Below are 18,535 nucleotides of genomic sequence, written 5' to 3' on the forward strand. Positions count from 1 at the left end.
GCATATCAAGTCGACGATAATAAAAAATAGATGGGCTGCGGATGAAAGGCGACACATGTCGGTGAATCTCTGCGCGTTGAGAAGCTCTTCCATTAGAAGAAGCCATTACAATCCCAACACAGCATACGGATAATGGAGACGACGCGCTGCTCTAAAAGCACTTCGGAGGAGAAAGTCGTGTGAAAAAGTTTTTTCAGCTCCGGAATTTTCCACTCTTGAATGTCACGGACGGGCACGTGATACTCACTCAGCTCGGCGATGCTTCCCACCCGCGTGGCAAGCAGCGACTGTTCCACCGTGCGGAGTTCAGCTTGAGTGTAGCAGCCGGGACCTTCGCCCCGGCTCGAGCGCTGCTGCTGATCCCGGTGGAGGTTCAGGCTCTCGGGTAGGCTCAGCACACCTGGACACATGCCGGGGACAAGGTCAGGAAGAGAAAGTCTGGAAAAGTAGGATCTTGTTTGTCGCCCTAGGGCCAATCAGGAAGTTCTAGAATCCTTTGTCACAGAAATTTTTTTGCTGCTCCCGTGAGGAAAGCCCACGCAAGCACAGTGAGAACATGCAAATTTTATTTAAATTATCTTCTTGTGCATTCCCTGTCCAAAAAGCAGCAACCTGTGGCTCTGGAGCCACGTGTGGCTCTTTGGTACCTCTCCTGTGGACCCCAGTGGATCTCATTAAAATAAAAAATAAAAAATAAAAGTAGAAATTAACATGTTTTGTTTTTTTTACATATTTATTTTTATTTTTTAGATAGAATATTCTTTAAATTATTTAGTTTAAAAAAAATGAATAATTAAATATTCAAATTTTTAAGATGTCAGAAAAAGGGAGATGAAAGGTAAATGAAAAAGTAAAAAAAATATATATAAAAATAAATGTCCAAAACGTGACCATAAAATGTCCAAAAAGGAATAGGACAAGCATAAAATTATCAAAACAGTCCATGGAATAGCCAAAAATGTCAGAGAAAAAGAACATGTGAAAAGGTAACCTGCATAAAATATCCAGAAACAAAAAAAGAAATCCCCAAAATGATCATAAAATATCTTTGGAATTGCCAAAAAATGTCAGAAAACTATTATTATTATTTTAAAGGCGTTCAAAAACTATATAATGTCCAAAAACAAAATAAAAAAAAAACCAAATTACCATAAAATGTTCATAAAATTGTCCAAAAGACAGAAATTTGATTTAAGAAAAGGCTGGGGGAAAAAAAAACATTTAAACAAATTATCATTTACAGTGTTAACAATGGCAGAAAATTGATAGCAAAAAAAAGAAGGCAGAAAAAAATGTCCAGAATAGCCATGAAATGTCCAAAAAAGGGAAGAAGGGTGGCAGAAAATTACCATAATAAGTCCAAAAATGTGTCAAAAATGTACGAAAAACAAAGTATGAATGAAAAATTACAAATAAAAAAATCCAAAAAGGGTACAAGAAAATGAATGTGCACATATTGGATGCGGCTGTCATATTGTGTTGTTGTGCAGCTTTAATGGTACATTAGACTAACACTAATATTTCCTTCATCACAATCTTCAAATATTTTGCAGCTCCAGACACACCTTTGGTGATTTATTTGTTCTAAAATGGCTCTTTTGACAGAAAAGGTTGCCGACCCCGAGTTACCGAAAAGATGGATAGTAAATGATGTACGGATCAGTTACCTTGGCGCCTTTCTCTCATTTTCATAATAGAAACACTTCTGTGGCACTGATGAGCCGACAAGCAGAGGTTTAAGCCACAAGTTCCACTTCAATCCAATCATATCTTATGTTATACACTATAAAACACTTTTATTGCTGTGCAGCTTATAGGATGTTTCTTATCAACATGACTCCAGAAGTTAATCCCTGTGCAAACACGCTCGGAGAACCTAAGTATTTACTTCTTGTCTTGTGGAAAAGTGCGCCGTAAACAACATTTGGACTCAATCCCCAAATGTGAGTTTGGAATTCAGTGAGGAACGTGGCTGGCAAATGCAAGCAGCAGGAATTTCAGGCAACCTCTCCCCGGAAAGTCCCGGCGAGGCCTCATCAAAAAAAACATTCCGACATAAGGAAGACTCCACTTCAAGCACTTGAAGGAGAGTCATGTTGCGCCCACACACAATCACAAATCCATTTTCAAGCATCGCTTCTTCTGACTTTATTGACTTTTTAGATCTACTACAAAGTTTAAATGTTTCTCAGTCAAACTGGCTTTGGGGGCTGAATTTTAAGGAGAAAAAAAAGGAAATGACCAATACAAGGCTCACTTCAAAGCAGCATTGCACACTTTCTGTTTATTTTCAGACATGACTTCATGAGACTTTTTTGTGTTTTTATGCATGGTAAACACAACTACCAAGTTTCATGTTGATCAGTAAAAGTGGCTACTGGGGCTGAATTTTTCAATCAATATCAGGATATAAAGGAATGACCCTTATTAAAATGGCTGCTTCAAATGACTGGCTGACTTTCTGTGTCTGTTTGGACATGGCTTCTTGAGACTTTTTTTTTGGTGGCTTTACTCATTGTAAACACCCCCACCAAGTTTGATATTGATCAGTGAAAGTGGCTAAAATAACTTTCCAAACAATACTCTTGTCCATCATCTCAGGAAATGACTAGAAGAATGGCCACTTCAATGCAAAATGGCTGACTTCCTGTGTCGTTTCGATTCAAGACTTTTCAGTGCTTCTACTTTGGATAAACATGCCTACCATTTTTCATGTCGCTAAGTTAAAATGGCTTCAGGGGATGAATTAAAAAAAAAAAAAAGGCTCTGTCATTCGTGTGGGGGATCAAGCAGGAGAGAGTATAACGGGTTTTTCCTGAGCTTCTATTTGATGGCGGGCCAATCCCTCTGGAATGCCGGCTGCACCTTTGAACACTTGCACAAAAAGACAGAATTTCTTCTTCACCCGGATTACAGTGGCGACAATCCTCTTCAAGGTCAATTAGGTCACACTGATCCACTGTCTTGATGACGTGCGACTGCATCAAACGTGCAGCCTTTCTTTTTTTTCTTTTTTTTTCTTCCCCACCTGCAGGAATCGATTCTCTCCAGGAGTGCGGCAATCCCTCCAAAACCCCACCCCACCACCACCCGCCCCTCACCGGTGAGAAAACTCTCCCGGAATATTAACAGGTAGTCGCCATGGCAACAGGCGATTGCGCTGTGATTGGCTCAGCATGCCTTAGTGTAAGGGAAGCACAAACACAATAAAAAGTCCCTCACTGCTGCATGCATGAATGGACAAGCACAGTGAGATCCCCCTTGGAGCGACGCTGCTAACAGCTGTGTCCTGCAATAATAATAATAATAATAATAATGATCATCATCATCATCACCAAACAAAGAAATCAATACATCATTTTTCGATGATTTTTCCCTTCAGTCAATACATTTCGAGTTCAACTCACTTCCTGCCTCTAAGCGCTGTAGAAAAAACAAATGATAGTATGTATGGAAGTGGTAGTAGGCACGTTCATATGTGGACTTTAGTGGTGCAACGGATCACAAAAGTCACGGTTCGGATGAATCACGGATGATCTTTTTTTGGGATCAGGAAAAAAAATAAATAAATTAGTTTTTAAAATTTAAAATGTCTAATATAGCAACTTTCAGTGCAAGGCAGAAACATTCTTATTTTATACATGGTCAACGTGTAAAATAAGGTATTAATGGCTTAAAAAACTCATGCTCCTATCTAAATCTAAACGACCAAGTTTTTTTTTAGTTGAATGTTTTTCTTTTTTAATGAGCGAAAGCGTTCTATGTTTTATGTTTATGGGTTTTTTTTTTAATTTTTTTTATAATAATGAAAAGACCTCGAAATGCAATTCAAGGGACATTCCCTCCTTTAAACAGTGTGAACAGAGTGAATTACAAAGTAGCCTTGGTCCAGAATTTTGAAAAAGAATTCAAGTAAATCAGTTACCAGCTGTCAAACTCATTTACAGCTAACAGCCAGACACTCGCTGGTAATGCTAACAGCTAGCTGCTAGCGACTTACGTCTGCCGTATCATACAATGACGCTGTAATTAATCAGAGGTTTCTTAGCATCCTAAATTACCGATTGAGTATGAATTCAGCATAGCGTTTTGTTGATGTTCGTCACAAATTTAATATGTCAAAACTACGATAAAGAAATCCTAAACGTCTAAAAGCGAAGTCAAGCTAGCCATCACGCCACGACGTGGGCCAACTTCAAAGTAAAAGTTTACTAAGGCTATTTGTATATTTCATTGCCGTCAATGTACTGTATTATTTGGTAAACTTTATTTTGAAGTTAGACTCAGCTTCCTTGACATGTCTGTGAATGTTCACACTCCGAACCAACCACGGCTCAATGATGATCCGTTGCACCACTAGTGGAAATTGTGAAAACACTCTAAAAATGGAAAATGTTGAAAACATGTGGAGTTTACATTGAAATAAAGGTTATCGTGGTAATGACTAAACACAAAAAAAAAAAAACACCTTCCCTTTGCACAAAAGGTGACACCGGAAAAGCATGGCAACAATCGCCATGACACAATTCCACACATTTGGGAACATTCGGAGAGGCAGCGCCTGTTTGTCGTGCGACCGCCACGCAGCAAATGCGCTTCCAGGTCAATGGACGACCAGTCACCAAGGTTGTGACGGTGCTTGAAGTTCGCAGCTGTGATGGCTGACACCCCAGGTTGTTTTGGGAACTCGGTGGCGGCATAATGTGAGGAAACGGTGCAAAAAGACATTCTATCTATTCGCTGCAAGTAGTTCCAGAATAGTTTCGAAGGAGAAAACAAAACTCCTTCCAGGCCAGTGTCCAATTATCTCAAGTCATTTTCTAACTTGTAAACCGTAAGTTGCACACAGCAGTGAAAACAAAAGGTCCTTGGGGGAGGTAACAATGCTAATTGTCCTGACAGTAGCATATCTGCGCAGTTAAGACATTCATATTCTTTTTTACTGTTGTCAGCGCCACGGCGGCGGGGGTGGCAACATTCCGGCCCCTGACAGCTAAGATGCTGACTGAGGTTGAGGGGGCGGGATTGGGGTGGGGGGGAGTGGTTACGGTTGGGGTCTCAGGCGGGCCACCGTCCCGGCCTGCCACGAACTGTCACCATGACGACCCCCGGGAGGGATTGAGGGTGACGGCGCAATCCTGTCAGCTGGGCCGTTAATGGAGGTGTCAGGTGTGCCGCTGACTTTCAAGCGTTCGTCCAATCAGACGCATTCTTCAGTTGGAAGCCGCTCTCGGACTTTCTCGTCAGGAGACAGCCGTGATGTGACGGCAGAGGCCCCGCCGGGGTCACATTTCCTGGTGTGGCTGACGGACGCTCCGAGCAGAGGAAACGTCAAACTGACATGTCGGGTCTGGGTTTTTTTTTCCCCTGACAACAATTCCTGCACGAGAACCAAAGCCAGGAATCGTTCCTGGAACTTGCAGGCACAAACAACACATTGGCAAGAATTTTAAATCCTATCATAAACAGGTATGTGTGTGTTTTTAATGTTTTAACCCTTCTGTTATGTTTCTTTTGGTACACCAAATATGTTCAAGGGTCAATGTGAACTGCTGCAGACAAACAATTAAAAGAAGAAAAAAAAAAAAGTCATAATTTTTTAAAACTTTTAAAATGGCTCATTTTGAGCCACATATCAGGATAGTTAAATGTATAAATATTTTTACTTATTTGTGATTTAATTAAATTAATTTATTAATGGTATTTTGATTGTACAAAATTGGACTTATTTAAACTTTTTGCATTCTTATTAAGGCTTTTAAAACTTTTGACACACACATACATACACACACACACTGTATATATATTAATTTTAATTTTTTTTTTTATTGAATCAATATCAGTATTCAGTCAGTATTGTAATTTGAGAGTTGTTAATGTTTTAAGTGAATAATTATTTGAACATCCATCCATTTTCGTGACTGCTTATTCCTCTCAAGTATCGTGGGGGCGCTGGAGCATTTAAACATAAAAATTTAAAATATTTTATTTTTATCTCATTTTCTTGAGAATGTATACACTTCTTAAATTTGGTCGATCGATGTTCTTGTCGGTTTTTATCATTCTGCAGTTTGTTTTGCTTGTTTGAATTAAAAAAAATAAGTTAAAAAATAAAATAAAACGAAAAACAATAAAATTACACCTAATAAAATTACTTTTAATTGTAGAGGCTTTATTTGGCTTTTTAAAATTTTTAGTCAACCATTTTTTCATATGCTTACAATTTAATGAATAGCACCTACAGCAGATGTTTTAATAATTGAATAAATACAATTTTTATACTGATTTTTTAAAATTTAACTTATCAATAATAGATGTTTCCTTTCTTCAGTACAAAGTACATTAATATATTAATTTTTTTCCGTATGAATACCTATAAGTAACGTACATTGCATTTGAAATCCCCTGGAGGACTGTGGGTAATGTAGTCCATTGAGACAAACGCATCATCTTTTCTTTGATGCAACAGCAGTAACAACTCTCCTAATGCCGGCACCTCCGGGGATGCCTCTCACAATTGCCCGCCCGCGGCGCAGCGAGACAACCAATCGGAACGCAAATGAGGAGCGCTGACACCATTTGGGGATCATCTTCGCTTTTCGCGCTACACCTTTGTTGTCACTTAACGACTGCGCTCACTCAACCGCTAAACGCTCTCATTTGTGACGCTGAGGCGGAAAAAGCTGTAAACACGCTGCTTCCTTTCATGCTGATGCACGCTAAAAAGTCACCAAATGACAAAAGAAGGATTTGAGTTGAATAATCCAAGACTTTCGATCCTGTAAAGACTCCTAAAGAGCAGACCGCGGCGTGTGTTTACGACATTATTCTGCAGGGACTCTGTGTGGGAAAGCACACATTTTTGTGGTTTTGTTTTGAGGCTACTTTGTGTGTTGCGGGCGGCATCCAATTAGGGAAGTGGGTCAGGACGGAGCAAGAGGAGCGAGAGGAGCAGTGGGCCATGAGAGCAGCTGAGGACATTGGGGAGTTAGCAAGCAGAACCAAAAAAAGCTCGCGTTCCCACCACATTGCGGACCGTCGGACCTTACCCGCCCACATCCCTCGCACGTTTCCCCAAATAGTCCAGGATGAGGCTAACCATGCAAAGGGAAGTTGGGATTGGACTTTCTAAAATGATCTTAAGACCAGGATACAAGTAGCAGTGATTATTTTTGGGGAAATGCGACTAAAATCAGAGTCAAGAATTTCCAAAACAAATTGGATTTCCAAGCGTGTATGTTAGCTCAACTTCCTGTTCACGATATAAGAGCATTCATAAGTGCCATTTTCAGAAACTAATACATGAGTTTACTAAAAAAAATTAACTTAAAGTGGAAGCCAACCTTATACATTTCTTGACAATAACGTTATATGTGACCTCACTAGTCTAAACATGACGTTCTGATGAATATTACATTTGTGGAATATGAGTTAGTGGCGGCTATTTTGCCACTTGCTGTCGACTGAAGATGACATCACAGTTGCTCAGGAAACGACCAATCACAGCTCACCTGTTGTTGTTGCTGTGATTGGTTGTTACCTGACACCTGAGCAAGTGTGATGTCGTCTTCAGTCGACAGCAAGTGGCAAAATGGCCGACATCCCAGATGGATAAAATGGCAATATTTTGCTTCATAATTCATATTCCACTAACACAATATTAACCAGAATAACTTATTCAGACCAGTGGAGCTGAATAGAATATATTGTCAAAAATGTTTTTTGGGGGGTTGACTTCCCCTTTAAATGAAAATTTGTACATACAGTATTTACATTTTTTTTATGGATTCCTATTATTACAACATGCCTAACTATGATTACGCTACTTCGGATACATCTTGGTTTGAAGTATTTCTTAGGCACTCGCTATTGATACGAAAGGAGAGTGGTGTTTCAAACAAACACATACTGTATCTTTGCATTAATCCACTTAACATAAAAAGCAAATTGCCATTGGGGCTAACAAAGATCATCTATGTGGAATATTTGAACACAAACGTGCAACAACACATGTAGACAGACAACATAAACTATACTCAAAGGCATATATTCTTTATCCTCTGTGAAAGACAGATCATATTACGACAGCTTACTAAAGAGTTGTGATACTGTTATTTTCCTAATTAAAAAATGTGACTTTTTTTTGTATTTTTTTTTTCTGGGGAAGCTGGAAGGAATTAATAACATTTACATTCCTTTTATAGGAGAAGGATGATTTAAGATAGTAATTTGGCTTTAGCGTCGTGACTCTACCTGGTTGGGAAGCTGGTCAACTGCACAGAAAAAGATCATGAGTCACTTGTGCCCCGTAGATTTATCTTGACAGGTGGTTGTATTTCATCCAACACATTTCATGACTGTAACCCCCCCAAAAACAAAAAAATACAGCAGCAGGACGGCAACCAGTGGACACTTCCTCTAACGAGCTCTGGATCTTAAAGCCACGTGGTTTTTTTTTCCCTCCATTTGCCGCCACCACCCGCTGTGCAGCGAAGTTGTACCTTCCACCTTCCGACACCTTCCTCCCACAACATCACACCAAATCAAAAGAAATGCTGCCCGAGCGCGACACATAAATCAAAGCCGTACTTCAACACTTTAACCAAAGTATGTGAAGCCTTTACATGACACAAATGAGGACATAACGGAGCAAATCCCTTGAGGAGCACCTAAAAAAAAAAAAGCCTATAATCTATAAATCTCTGACTTGAAGTGGATCTTTACAAATACAGATTTGCTCCCCAAGAGCTTCAAAACAAAGTATAAGGTCACATAAATGTGAACCTAACTGAGTGAATGCAAACAAATGCAGCCCGAGCGTGACCTATAAATCTTGCACTGTGAAGCTTTAACTAACACGTGGCTCTTGTAGCTTTGCGCCTTTGAATGTTAAAAACGTGTTAACGCTCTGCATGATATGTAAATGTGAACCGAGAACAGTGAATTCCTCAAGTACACTGGGAAAAAAAAAATGCTGCCCGAGCGCAACATACAAATCTTGGAAATTGATTGTTTGACTTATGTACTAAGTTTGCTTCTCCATATTTAAAAATAAGTGAAAGGAGCCATAAAGTCAACCTAACAGAGTGAATGTAAACAAATGTTGCCCAAGCATGACCTATAAATTTCATTGAGCGGAACTCATGTGGATCTTTATACTTGTGGCTTTGCTCCCCAGCACCTTAAAAACTGCTTGTGCGAAATTTATGGCAAATAACAAACATGGTGTCATGTTTCAGTTTTGGGGGGTTGGGTTTTGGTTTAGTTTTGGATGTTTATGTTGTCTTTTGTCCGGTTTTGTCGTACTATACCACATGGAGCCACCCAAGTGAATTCCTCAAGTACACTGGAAAACAAACAAACTGCTGCCTGCGCGCCACATTTTTCACAGATGCGGTGGATCTTTCAATTTGAAGGGATCCTTCTACTTGTTAAACTGTGACGTACCTTTCAAACAAACCGTGAGGATATTCCATGACACAAACATGGACCAGTGTGAGTGAGTCCCTCAAGGAACACGGCAAAACAGCTGCTGCCTGAGCGCGATGTATGAATCTTTCACTGAAGTGTGAGCTAACGTGCATCTTTAGTAGTGTTGCACCTGATATATGAAAACAAAGTGTGCAGGCTTAATATAATTCCTAAACGTTGAATCTCTCAAGGAAGACCACATAACGAATGCTGCCCGAGCGCACACTGCAATTTTCTCTCTACTTAAAAAAAAACACAAGGCCTTCACATGATGCCTGATCCAAACAGAGTGAATCCTTCAAGAAACACTACAAAAATATAAAATAAAATAATGCTACCCGAGCGCACAACTGCATAACAAATGCTGCCCGAGTGCCAAATCTTTCACTTTGAAGTGGCTCTTTACTTACTTCACATCACACATGAAAGTTGTCCTAATGGAGCTAATCCTTGAAAGATGAAGAAAAAGGTGAATTTTCACCAGGCAAGAAGTCAAGTCGAAGCCTGCGGCAAAGTTTGCTTCTAAGCAGCAGCATAAATATGTTTTGAATAGAGACTGTTTATATATATTTCAACACAGCACCGACTTCCCCTTGAGAAATCCACATGGCTTGACGAGAAGATAAGTTCGACCTCCTCCAGGGAGTAAATTATCCCTCAACATGAAAGCAGTCGGACGTCAAGTCGACTATGGCCGCTCATTCCTCGTCCTCCTCCTCCTTTTTCTTCCTCTATCTGTGTTTGTGTTTAACTCGTCAGAAATAAGATTTAATTTGTTGCAAATTATTATTTTAAGCCAGAGTTAGGGTTTCAAGCCTGGGTTGGGCTTTCAATGTAGGATTTGAAACTTGAGTTTCAAAGTAGAGTAACGAGCCTGGATTAGGGTTTGAAGTGAAACCAAGTGTTGTGATTTTCATAGCATGCCGCAGCATTGTGTTGCAAGTGGAGGATCAATGGCGGCTGCCCGGAGGCGAGTGCCGTCCGCTCCCGACATGATGCACCCGAGCGATTTGTGCCATCGCCACCGCTCTCGATCGATTATGACTCCTGCGGGCCGGCGAGCGCGGCCGCCATTTTCACTCCACGAGATCAGTCCGGCGCCGCGTTAATCAGCGGAATCGCTACCTCTCACCTGCTCACTTATTGAAGGAAACCCGGGAGAAGATGTTGCTGTTCCTTTGATGTCCACATGAGGGTACCCAAGAGGATCCAGCGACAAAGGACAGCTTTAGTATATGTATATGTTTACCAATCAGCACAAAGCATTGAGAAGGAAGCATTGAGGTTTTTCTTTTTTTAAACCTTAGAAACACATAAAAAAAACATACCATACCACGACGACGACACCTTGTGCTCACCCCAAAATACATTTTCCTGGCCATACACTCTAAAAAGAGTTGTGTCCAAAAAACGGACTGATTCACTACTTGGGTGAGTTTTCACCAACTCTCAGTGCTGTCTTGTGCAAAAGCAAGACCACCCAAAAAAAATGACCCAGAGAGTTGGGCCAAATTGACCTTGACCTAAACCTATCCCTTTTTCACCCAATTTGGGTTATTTTTACTCAAATGTTTTTTGCGTGTAAGAAGCCTCCAATAGCCCTTGAGCATACACCCTCTTTAGGGGCCCCACCACTAAACTCGAGGGAGCCAAAAATTCCCAAATGACACGAAAGAGCACACGAAGCAACTCCTATCTAACTCTAAAAACAGCTGGGTCAAAAAGAACCCAAATATGGTGCTAAGAAGGGACTGAAACAACTTTTTGGGGGCAATCATTGAACCCAATATAGAATGGATTAAATGAATAACTCATAATAAAAGATTGGGTTGTTTTGTAAAAAAATAAAACTAAAAATAAATAAAATAAAAAAATGGGGGGGGTTGTACAAAACAACCCAAATAGTTTTGAGGGTTATTTGACCCAACATTTTGGGTTGTTTTGCAAACACAACCAAAACAGTTGAGTTGTTTAGTATATATTATTCATTTGACCCAACTTTTTGGGTTGAATGAATAAACCAAAACGTTACGTTGATCCCTTTTTGACCCATATTGGGTTATTTTTGATCCAAATGTTTCTAGAGTGCATCATGTGTCCCAACCCTCGAACCCAACCACCATCACCGCAATTGGCACCCGAATGGGGGGTTCCAAAAGGTATTTATAGACACAAGAAATTGATTTAAAAACGGTTCCAAACTAGAACAACTAGCACGACATAACTACTCATAATGGAACCCAAAGACCCTTCACTGAAAACCCCTTTTCGTATCCTACCACTGCACTTGGTATCCAAATGAGAATGCCAAAATTTGTTTTTTCTTCCACTGGAAAAAAAAAAAAAGCATATAAAGTGCACAGAAGTACATGTATAACAAACCCTGGGACCCCTGAATAGTACTTTGGGCCCTAAACACCCCTTGACCAAATGCCCTATTTACGTACCCTACCATAGCACAGCCCCATAAATTGCTTATTGACACAGAAATATGACAAAAAGCAGACCAAACGCCCACAAAATCCCCTCAGTGTGAAGTCATCCCAGCCAAAAGGGGGCAGTATGTGCGGATGACTAGCTGGGCTTCACGGCGGGTGAACTATAAAGTTCCGGCCCTCGGAGGGAAAGACTTGATTGTTTCTTCATTTACAGCGAGGAGGCGGGTGGCGACGAAGACGTCGTGGATGTTGGCGGTGCGTTGGGGTGCATTGCGACAGATTGTAAATTCTGCGCCTGCAGCCGCGCTCTGCTGCCATCCATCTTTTCATTCCTCTGCTGTCTTATCCGCACCATCGCTTGTTGTCTTTGTGGTGCATCTTTTCTTTAAAAAAAAAGAGAGAGATCCAAGCGAGGAGTGATAAGAGAGGAGGCGGTGAGATCTACCTCTTAGTGGGTGACGACTGTAAGCAACACACTGACGCACACAAGCTTATCTCCGCCGTCAAAGCTGACGGAATTATCACCCTTGGCTAAATGGAAATAAGATGGATGAATCACTTATAGATACGATTATGTCATCTATGAACAGCCAGACAGACTTGAATTGTGTATTAGCAAGTATGCTTGGCAGCAAAGCAATCAGAAATGCTCGCTTGTTTTAAACCTTATGACTATTGAATTTGATCACACAAAAATGATTTTGATCCTTTTCCAAAGACTACAATGGGATATATTTACATCATTTGTTTGATTGTAGACCCCTCCGACAACTCATCTCTCGACTATTGGAATATACAATTAAAAATTATAACATTAGTTCAATTTCTCAATGAAAATAAAACAAATTCATATGGTTTCAAATATTAGTATTATAGTAGTATGGTAGTATTAGTATTATTAGTATTATATTTGAATCATGCAAGAGATAATAAGTTTGAGAGGTGGATGACTATTTTTAGAGATGAGATGTTTGCTTGTAGACCACCCTGATGAATACCAACTATTGAATCATTGGCTGCGATTGGCTGGCAACCAGTCCAGGGTGTCCCCCGCCTACTGCCCAAAGCCAGCTAAGATAGGCTCCAGCACCCCCCCACGACCCTTGTGAGGAATAAGTGGTCAAGAAAATGGATGGATGGATGGATGGATGAATTATTGGAGGAATACATGAGTTAATTTTCTCACTACAAATACGACACTAGTATGTGATACGTTAACATAGTGGTATTTTTGGACCAAAAACTCTTTGCTTGCAGCTCCTGACAACAATTTCCTCCAGGCAAAAGGCCCAAAGGTTTACACCCTACTTTTTTCCACACCAAACATATAGCTCGCAATATGGCAATCACTAAGCAGCCTTGATTTGTTGATGCAAAGTTTGTAGGTTGACATCAATGAATTGATGATACACTGTGTCCCATTACTTTTGCCTGGATGCAAACCGCATTCATTCAGTCATTCATTGAGCGCAAGTGACCACAACTGTGCCCCGCACTAAAACAGGTCACGCGCTCTATTAGTTAATTTCAGTGCATGCTTTGAAAACTTGCACGCACACACACTCTCACACACCCCTTCAAAGTAATGAGCTTACAAGAAAAAAAGTAGGATGCAAAAGATGCAGTATTAACAAAAAAAAAAAACAGGAAAGGTAAGTTGTAGTAATTAAGCGATGATAGATGACCATTCAACCGCGCTACATCCGTCATGCTAATTTCCGGAATATTGCGCACGCCTTCTTGCGGGAGAGCCCATTTACCATCTGGCAGCCAAAGTGAGGAATCATGCCAAAACTGCAGGTTGTTTTCCCCGGAGAGCATTTGTCAGCTCGGTGGCAGACCCCGCTGCTTACGCCAGACTTTAATTGACAACGCAGGAAACCCCAGCAAAGTGGGGGAATTTTTTTTGGAGGGGGTCGGGTTTGGATTGCTGAGTTTGATCGGGATAAGTCGCCCGGACAGGAAGTTGACATCAGATAAGTAGTAGAAGAAGAAGAAAGAAAGAAAGAAAGAAAGAAAGAAAGAAAGAAAGAAAGAAAGAAAGAAAGAAAGAAGGCCACCATCCTCCAGCACCCACAACGTCAACCAAAAAGTCTGCTAGTAATGCACAGAAAAGCAATCATTGGAATTCATTGGAATATAAATATGCCAACCCCATTTAAATAATGCACTGTTGTTCATTGTCAACATATTTTGGGTAAACTCATACAAAAAGCATGCAAAGGACTCCAAAGTTTCGCAACAATGGACCTAATCCCAATAATCCGCCGATCTTTTATAACACGTCTGAATGCTCCTCCAATCCAATTTAAATGCTGCATTTTTTCTCATTTCAAATTTTGGTCAAACTGGTACACAAAAAAAAACAAAACAAAAAAAACAGAGGATTTCCAAGATTGTTCACAAACAGTTTGTGAGCAAAGGACCTCATCCTACACAAACCCCATTTAAATGCCATATTTGTTCATTTCCATCTATTTTTTTATTTTATTTATTTAACTGACACAAATCCTACTTCGGATGATTCCTAAGAGCAACAGCAAACTGTTTCGGAACAATGGACCCAATTCACACTATTTATTGTCAGAGACATTTAAAACACTATTATTTGATCAGAATTATTTTTTTAACGCAGTACTCATCGAAAAGTAAGTGAAGGACTCCCAAGTGTGTCAACAAACCGTTTCGGGGGCAAACAATGGACCTCATTCAGATCATTTCAATTTCCAACACTATTAAAATGCCCCATTTGGATTATTACTACTTGATGAAAAGGACAAATTGAGAATTGTTTGGGAACAATGGACCTCATACTGATAATCCAATCATTTATTATATGATTGAAATGTTTCAATCCTGTTTAAATGCTGCAATTTGATGCTTATATTATGGACGGACTTTGGAGGATTCCCATGTGAGTAGTTTTGCAGTTTCCAGGCAGTTTTGGGAAAAATTTGAACTAATTTTGATCATTTACAACAAAATGTAACATCTCCTTTAAAGCATATTTTGGGAAAGCCCAATGAAAAGCACAAATTGAGAAGCTGCACTGTATTTTATGGGGAAAACAAACACTTCAGAGGATTACCAAGCTTGTTAACAAGCAATTTGGGAACAATGGACCTCATTGCCATCATTCACAACACTAATTAAAGACTCCAACCACATTTAAATGCTGTGCTTTATTTATTCTCCGTTAGATTTTGTAAAAGAAAAAAAAACACCAGGATTCTCAAAAGCATTTTGGAAAGAATGGAAACCGAAGAAGACATCACTGTCTTGTAAATGTGGTTTAGTTAGTCCTGATTTGTCTAATTTCCTGTTGTACATGGGGGAAAAAAATAATTTCCTTGCAAAATTCCTGCAAGATTGCAATGATAAAAAGAAATATGGACAAGTTCCTTAAAACTCATTCACTCGCAGCCATTTTCACTAACACAATAATACCCTTAGCTCCTGGGCTGTTTTACTGGATTTTGACTGATTTTGCACAGAATATTCAGTTCAATTGCTATAAAAACATAGAACCTACCAAAAGAAAGATCAGAGTCTCTTCTTTTAACAGGAAAAAAAGTATATTTATATTATATATTTATATCTGGTTCTGTTTTGCAGCAATTAGCATGAGAATATAGCTAAGTTTCATCTTTATTCACAAACCTGTTTAAAATAGTGGGCAAAGGAACCCATTGCAACATGGCCCTGGTTGATCTCTTATACTCTGCTGCCACCTGCTGGCCGTTTCATGTAATAACTACCTTTGCTTCAATCATTCTCTTCAGTTCAGAGGCTGCATCAAAGCCTTCTTTCTCTATGCTCTAGCATAAAAAAAAACAAAAACGTATATATACGTCTTTTGGGAGCATGGTAATATTTAAAATAAAACGTATTTATACGTCTTTGGGCTTAACAAGGAATTATTTTGGCAAATACAAGACTAGACACAAAAATCAAACTTTACAATATATGCTCTGTTTTCCCATCAATACCTTGAACAGGGGCTCAGGTGGTACATTTAAAAGTAAATAGGATTTAGTATTATATCATCCTGATGTAAATATGTACGCTACAAGGGCAGCTCAGTAAGGCTAATTTGAGGCCTCTACTGTTAAGTCTCAGATATTTATCTACTCAGCTCTGGAATATCCATCCACCAGCCTGGAATTCCAATCAGGGAAGGTTGAGACGAAGGCAATGATTTATGTCAAGATTGTAACGGAAACGGAATTTGTGAGGTGAAACGACAAGAACGTCGGACTGTCAGAGCGGAGAAAATAAAACGTTCCGGCGTTCCAATTATCTCCCAGAGGGAGGAAAAATGACATTTACTGGCCTCCCTGTGGATACAAGAGAACGCACGAGGAGACGGCGCCCGACAGGAGAGCGGAATACCAAGTGGCAGCGGGAACACCGGGAAGGACCTTCACAAATTCCGGCAAGGTCGGAGATGAGCTCAACGGCGGTCAAAACGAGCCGGCAAGGACCTCGAATGGTACGAGTCAGAAGGCGAGCGAGCGAGAGGACGGGGAGTAACGGGAACGATGCCCATCATTTCCACCGAGATACGACCTTTACAAATGTTAGCAAGTCAGGAAATCTAATCAGAAAGACATCAATATTAATACACACACTATAAAATTCCATCAATTCAGTGTAGACACTGCTTGGCCTTGTTCACAATGAATTGGGAGCTTGGGATCAGATAATGTTGGTGAAGCAGCATGGGGCACTTTTTTTACAAGGTTATTTTTGAACGCCAAAGTGACAATAATCATACGTTGAGAATGCTAATTGGTTGATATCAAAAATCACGATTAATAAACATGAACATTCATTCATTTCAAAAATTATTCAACTAGCAAAAACGTAAATTTTGAATGTAACTTGAAAGAACAATCAGAAAATAAATTACTTACAAAATAAAATAAACAATAAATAAATATAAATAGTGACGGGTCCTGCTGTGTGAACTTTGGCCTCTTAGGGGCTGTATGGTGCTCTTTATGCACTTACACTAAAAATTGAAAAAAAAAAAAAAAAAAAAAAAAAAAAAAAAAAAAAAAAGAGAAGAAGAGAGTTGCAATTGAGCTTTATGAATATAATTTGTTTATCACATATTAGCAAGCCTTTGAGTACACTACAGGAATATGAATTTGAAAAAAAATCTTTATATATGATTTTTCGTCTTCGGAAAAAAAAAATAATTTTGTCAAAATGAATGGAAACACCATCCATAATTAATTCAAATTTCATCAATTTAGACTTAGAAAGTTTTTGGAAAAACAGTCACGGGATGGGTCGGTTAGGGGGAAAAAATAAAAAACAAATAAAAAAACCCCCCCCACTAAATTACACTTTTGCAAGTACATGAGCGGAGAAGTACTTTAAACTACATAAGCCTCTGGAAAAAAAAACAAAAAAAAAGTCAACGGCAACGGAGGATGTTGTTTTGGGGCAGGAATCAATTTGGAGGTACAGCACATTTTGGATGCCAGCCCAGATAAACGTGTCATGTTGTAGCGGGATTGGATGATGTAACGCGACGGGATTAGTGTGTTTGTGCGCGCGCGTGTGCGTTTACTGGGGCGCAATCAAACTTCTATTGACAGGTTTGCAACTCCATTTTTTATTACACTAATGTTTACATACTCAAACTCATCCGAATTAGCATATTGTTCCTGTTGCCCATATAAGGACATGAGAGTGGAGGGTTTGAAAACAAAAGCTCCAAACCCATTTTAATACTCATACTCATCCCAAGTGCAGTCATTTTGACTACCTGATCATTTGGAACGCCATTTCAAGGCTCAACAGCGTGGGACGTTCACACACTTGTCACTTAACTCAAATTCAGACTTGGATGACGACAACATGATCGATTCTTCCTTTTAGGCGTCCACATGACTACAGGAGAGCGACGTCCCGTAATTGTCCCGGCTCGGAGTGCTGCCATGGCAACAAAGAGGCTCATTCCGCAGAGGCAGGGGAGGGGGGGGAAAGTGAAGGTTTGTTACGATAGTTGTTGGTTGTTTTGAAGAGGATGAACCCGCACGTGCCAACTGGGCAATGCTGGCCCGCTGTGAGTTCAATGATTTTTCCACAGCGCTTAACATCCATTTGACCCGCAGCTGCCTTTCTATTCAAGACTTGCGTCTCATTTATGTGCCACAAGCATAATAAGAGTTGCTCACCACCGAATCCATTTCGGACCCTTTGGCTATTTTGAAAGTAATATTTGACCACTTGTGTCGCCCCCACTCTTGTCCTTACATGTCATGCGAGTTGGTCACATGACTTCACCCGGTATTAAAGAGCAAAACTGAGCTCAAATAAAACATATTGATGTTCTATTACCCAAAATACATTTCTTTTTCAAAAATGTTATTTTTGAGGGCCGTTCGATACCAGTAGGATACCGATACCAATACCAATCACCAATACCACGAGTATTTTTTACATTTTATCTTGATCGTGTCATGCCAGTTGGTCATGTAACGTCATTCAATACCTGACACATCATCTGTGTAGCTCAGGCTGAAATGAATGAATAGAATAGACACGTTCATTCACTGACTGCCAAGTCACTCACCATATCAGGCTCTTAAAACCTCTCAAAGCCACATACA

General features: G+C 39.8%; 1 protein-coding gene across 2 annotated transcripts in view; it reads right to left on the bottom strand.

Annotated features, from left to right (window-relative positions):
* LOC144004329 (ankyrin repeat- and BTB/POZ domain-containing protein 3-A-like) overlaps nucleotides 1-18,535 on the bottom strand; it is a 77,461-nt gene that overhangs the window by 24,337 nt on the left and 34,589 nt on the right. For both annotated transcript variants that reach the window (XM_077501503.1, XM_077501502.1), the window contains exon 2: nucleotides 248-400. In XM_077501503.1, the coding sequence (XP_077357629.1) occupies nucleotides 248-400 (153 nt within the window). The remainder of the gene's footprint in view (nucleotides 1-247; nucleotides 401-18,535) is intronic.

Source organism: Festucalex cinctus, chromosome 16 (genome assembly GCF_051991245.1).
Source record: "Festucalex cinctus isolate MCC-2025b chromosome 16, RoL_Fcin_1.0, whole genome shotgun sequence".
Lineage (NCBI taxonomy): Eukaryota > Metazoa > Chordata > Actinopteri > Syngnathiformes > Syngnathidae > Festucalex > Festucalex cinctus.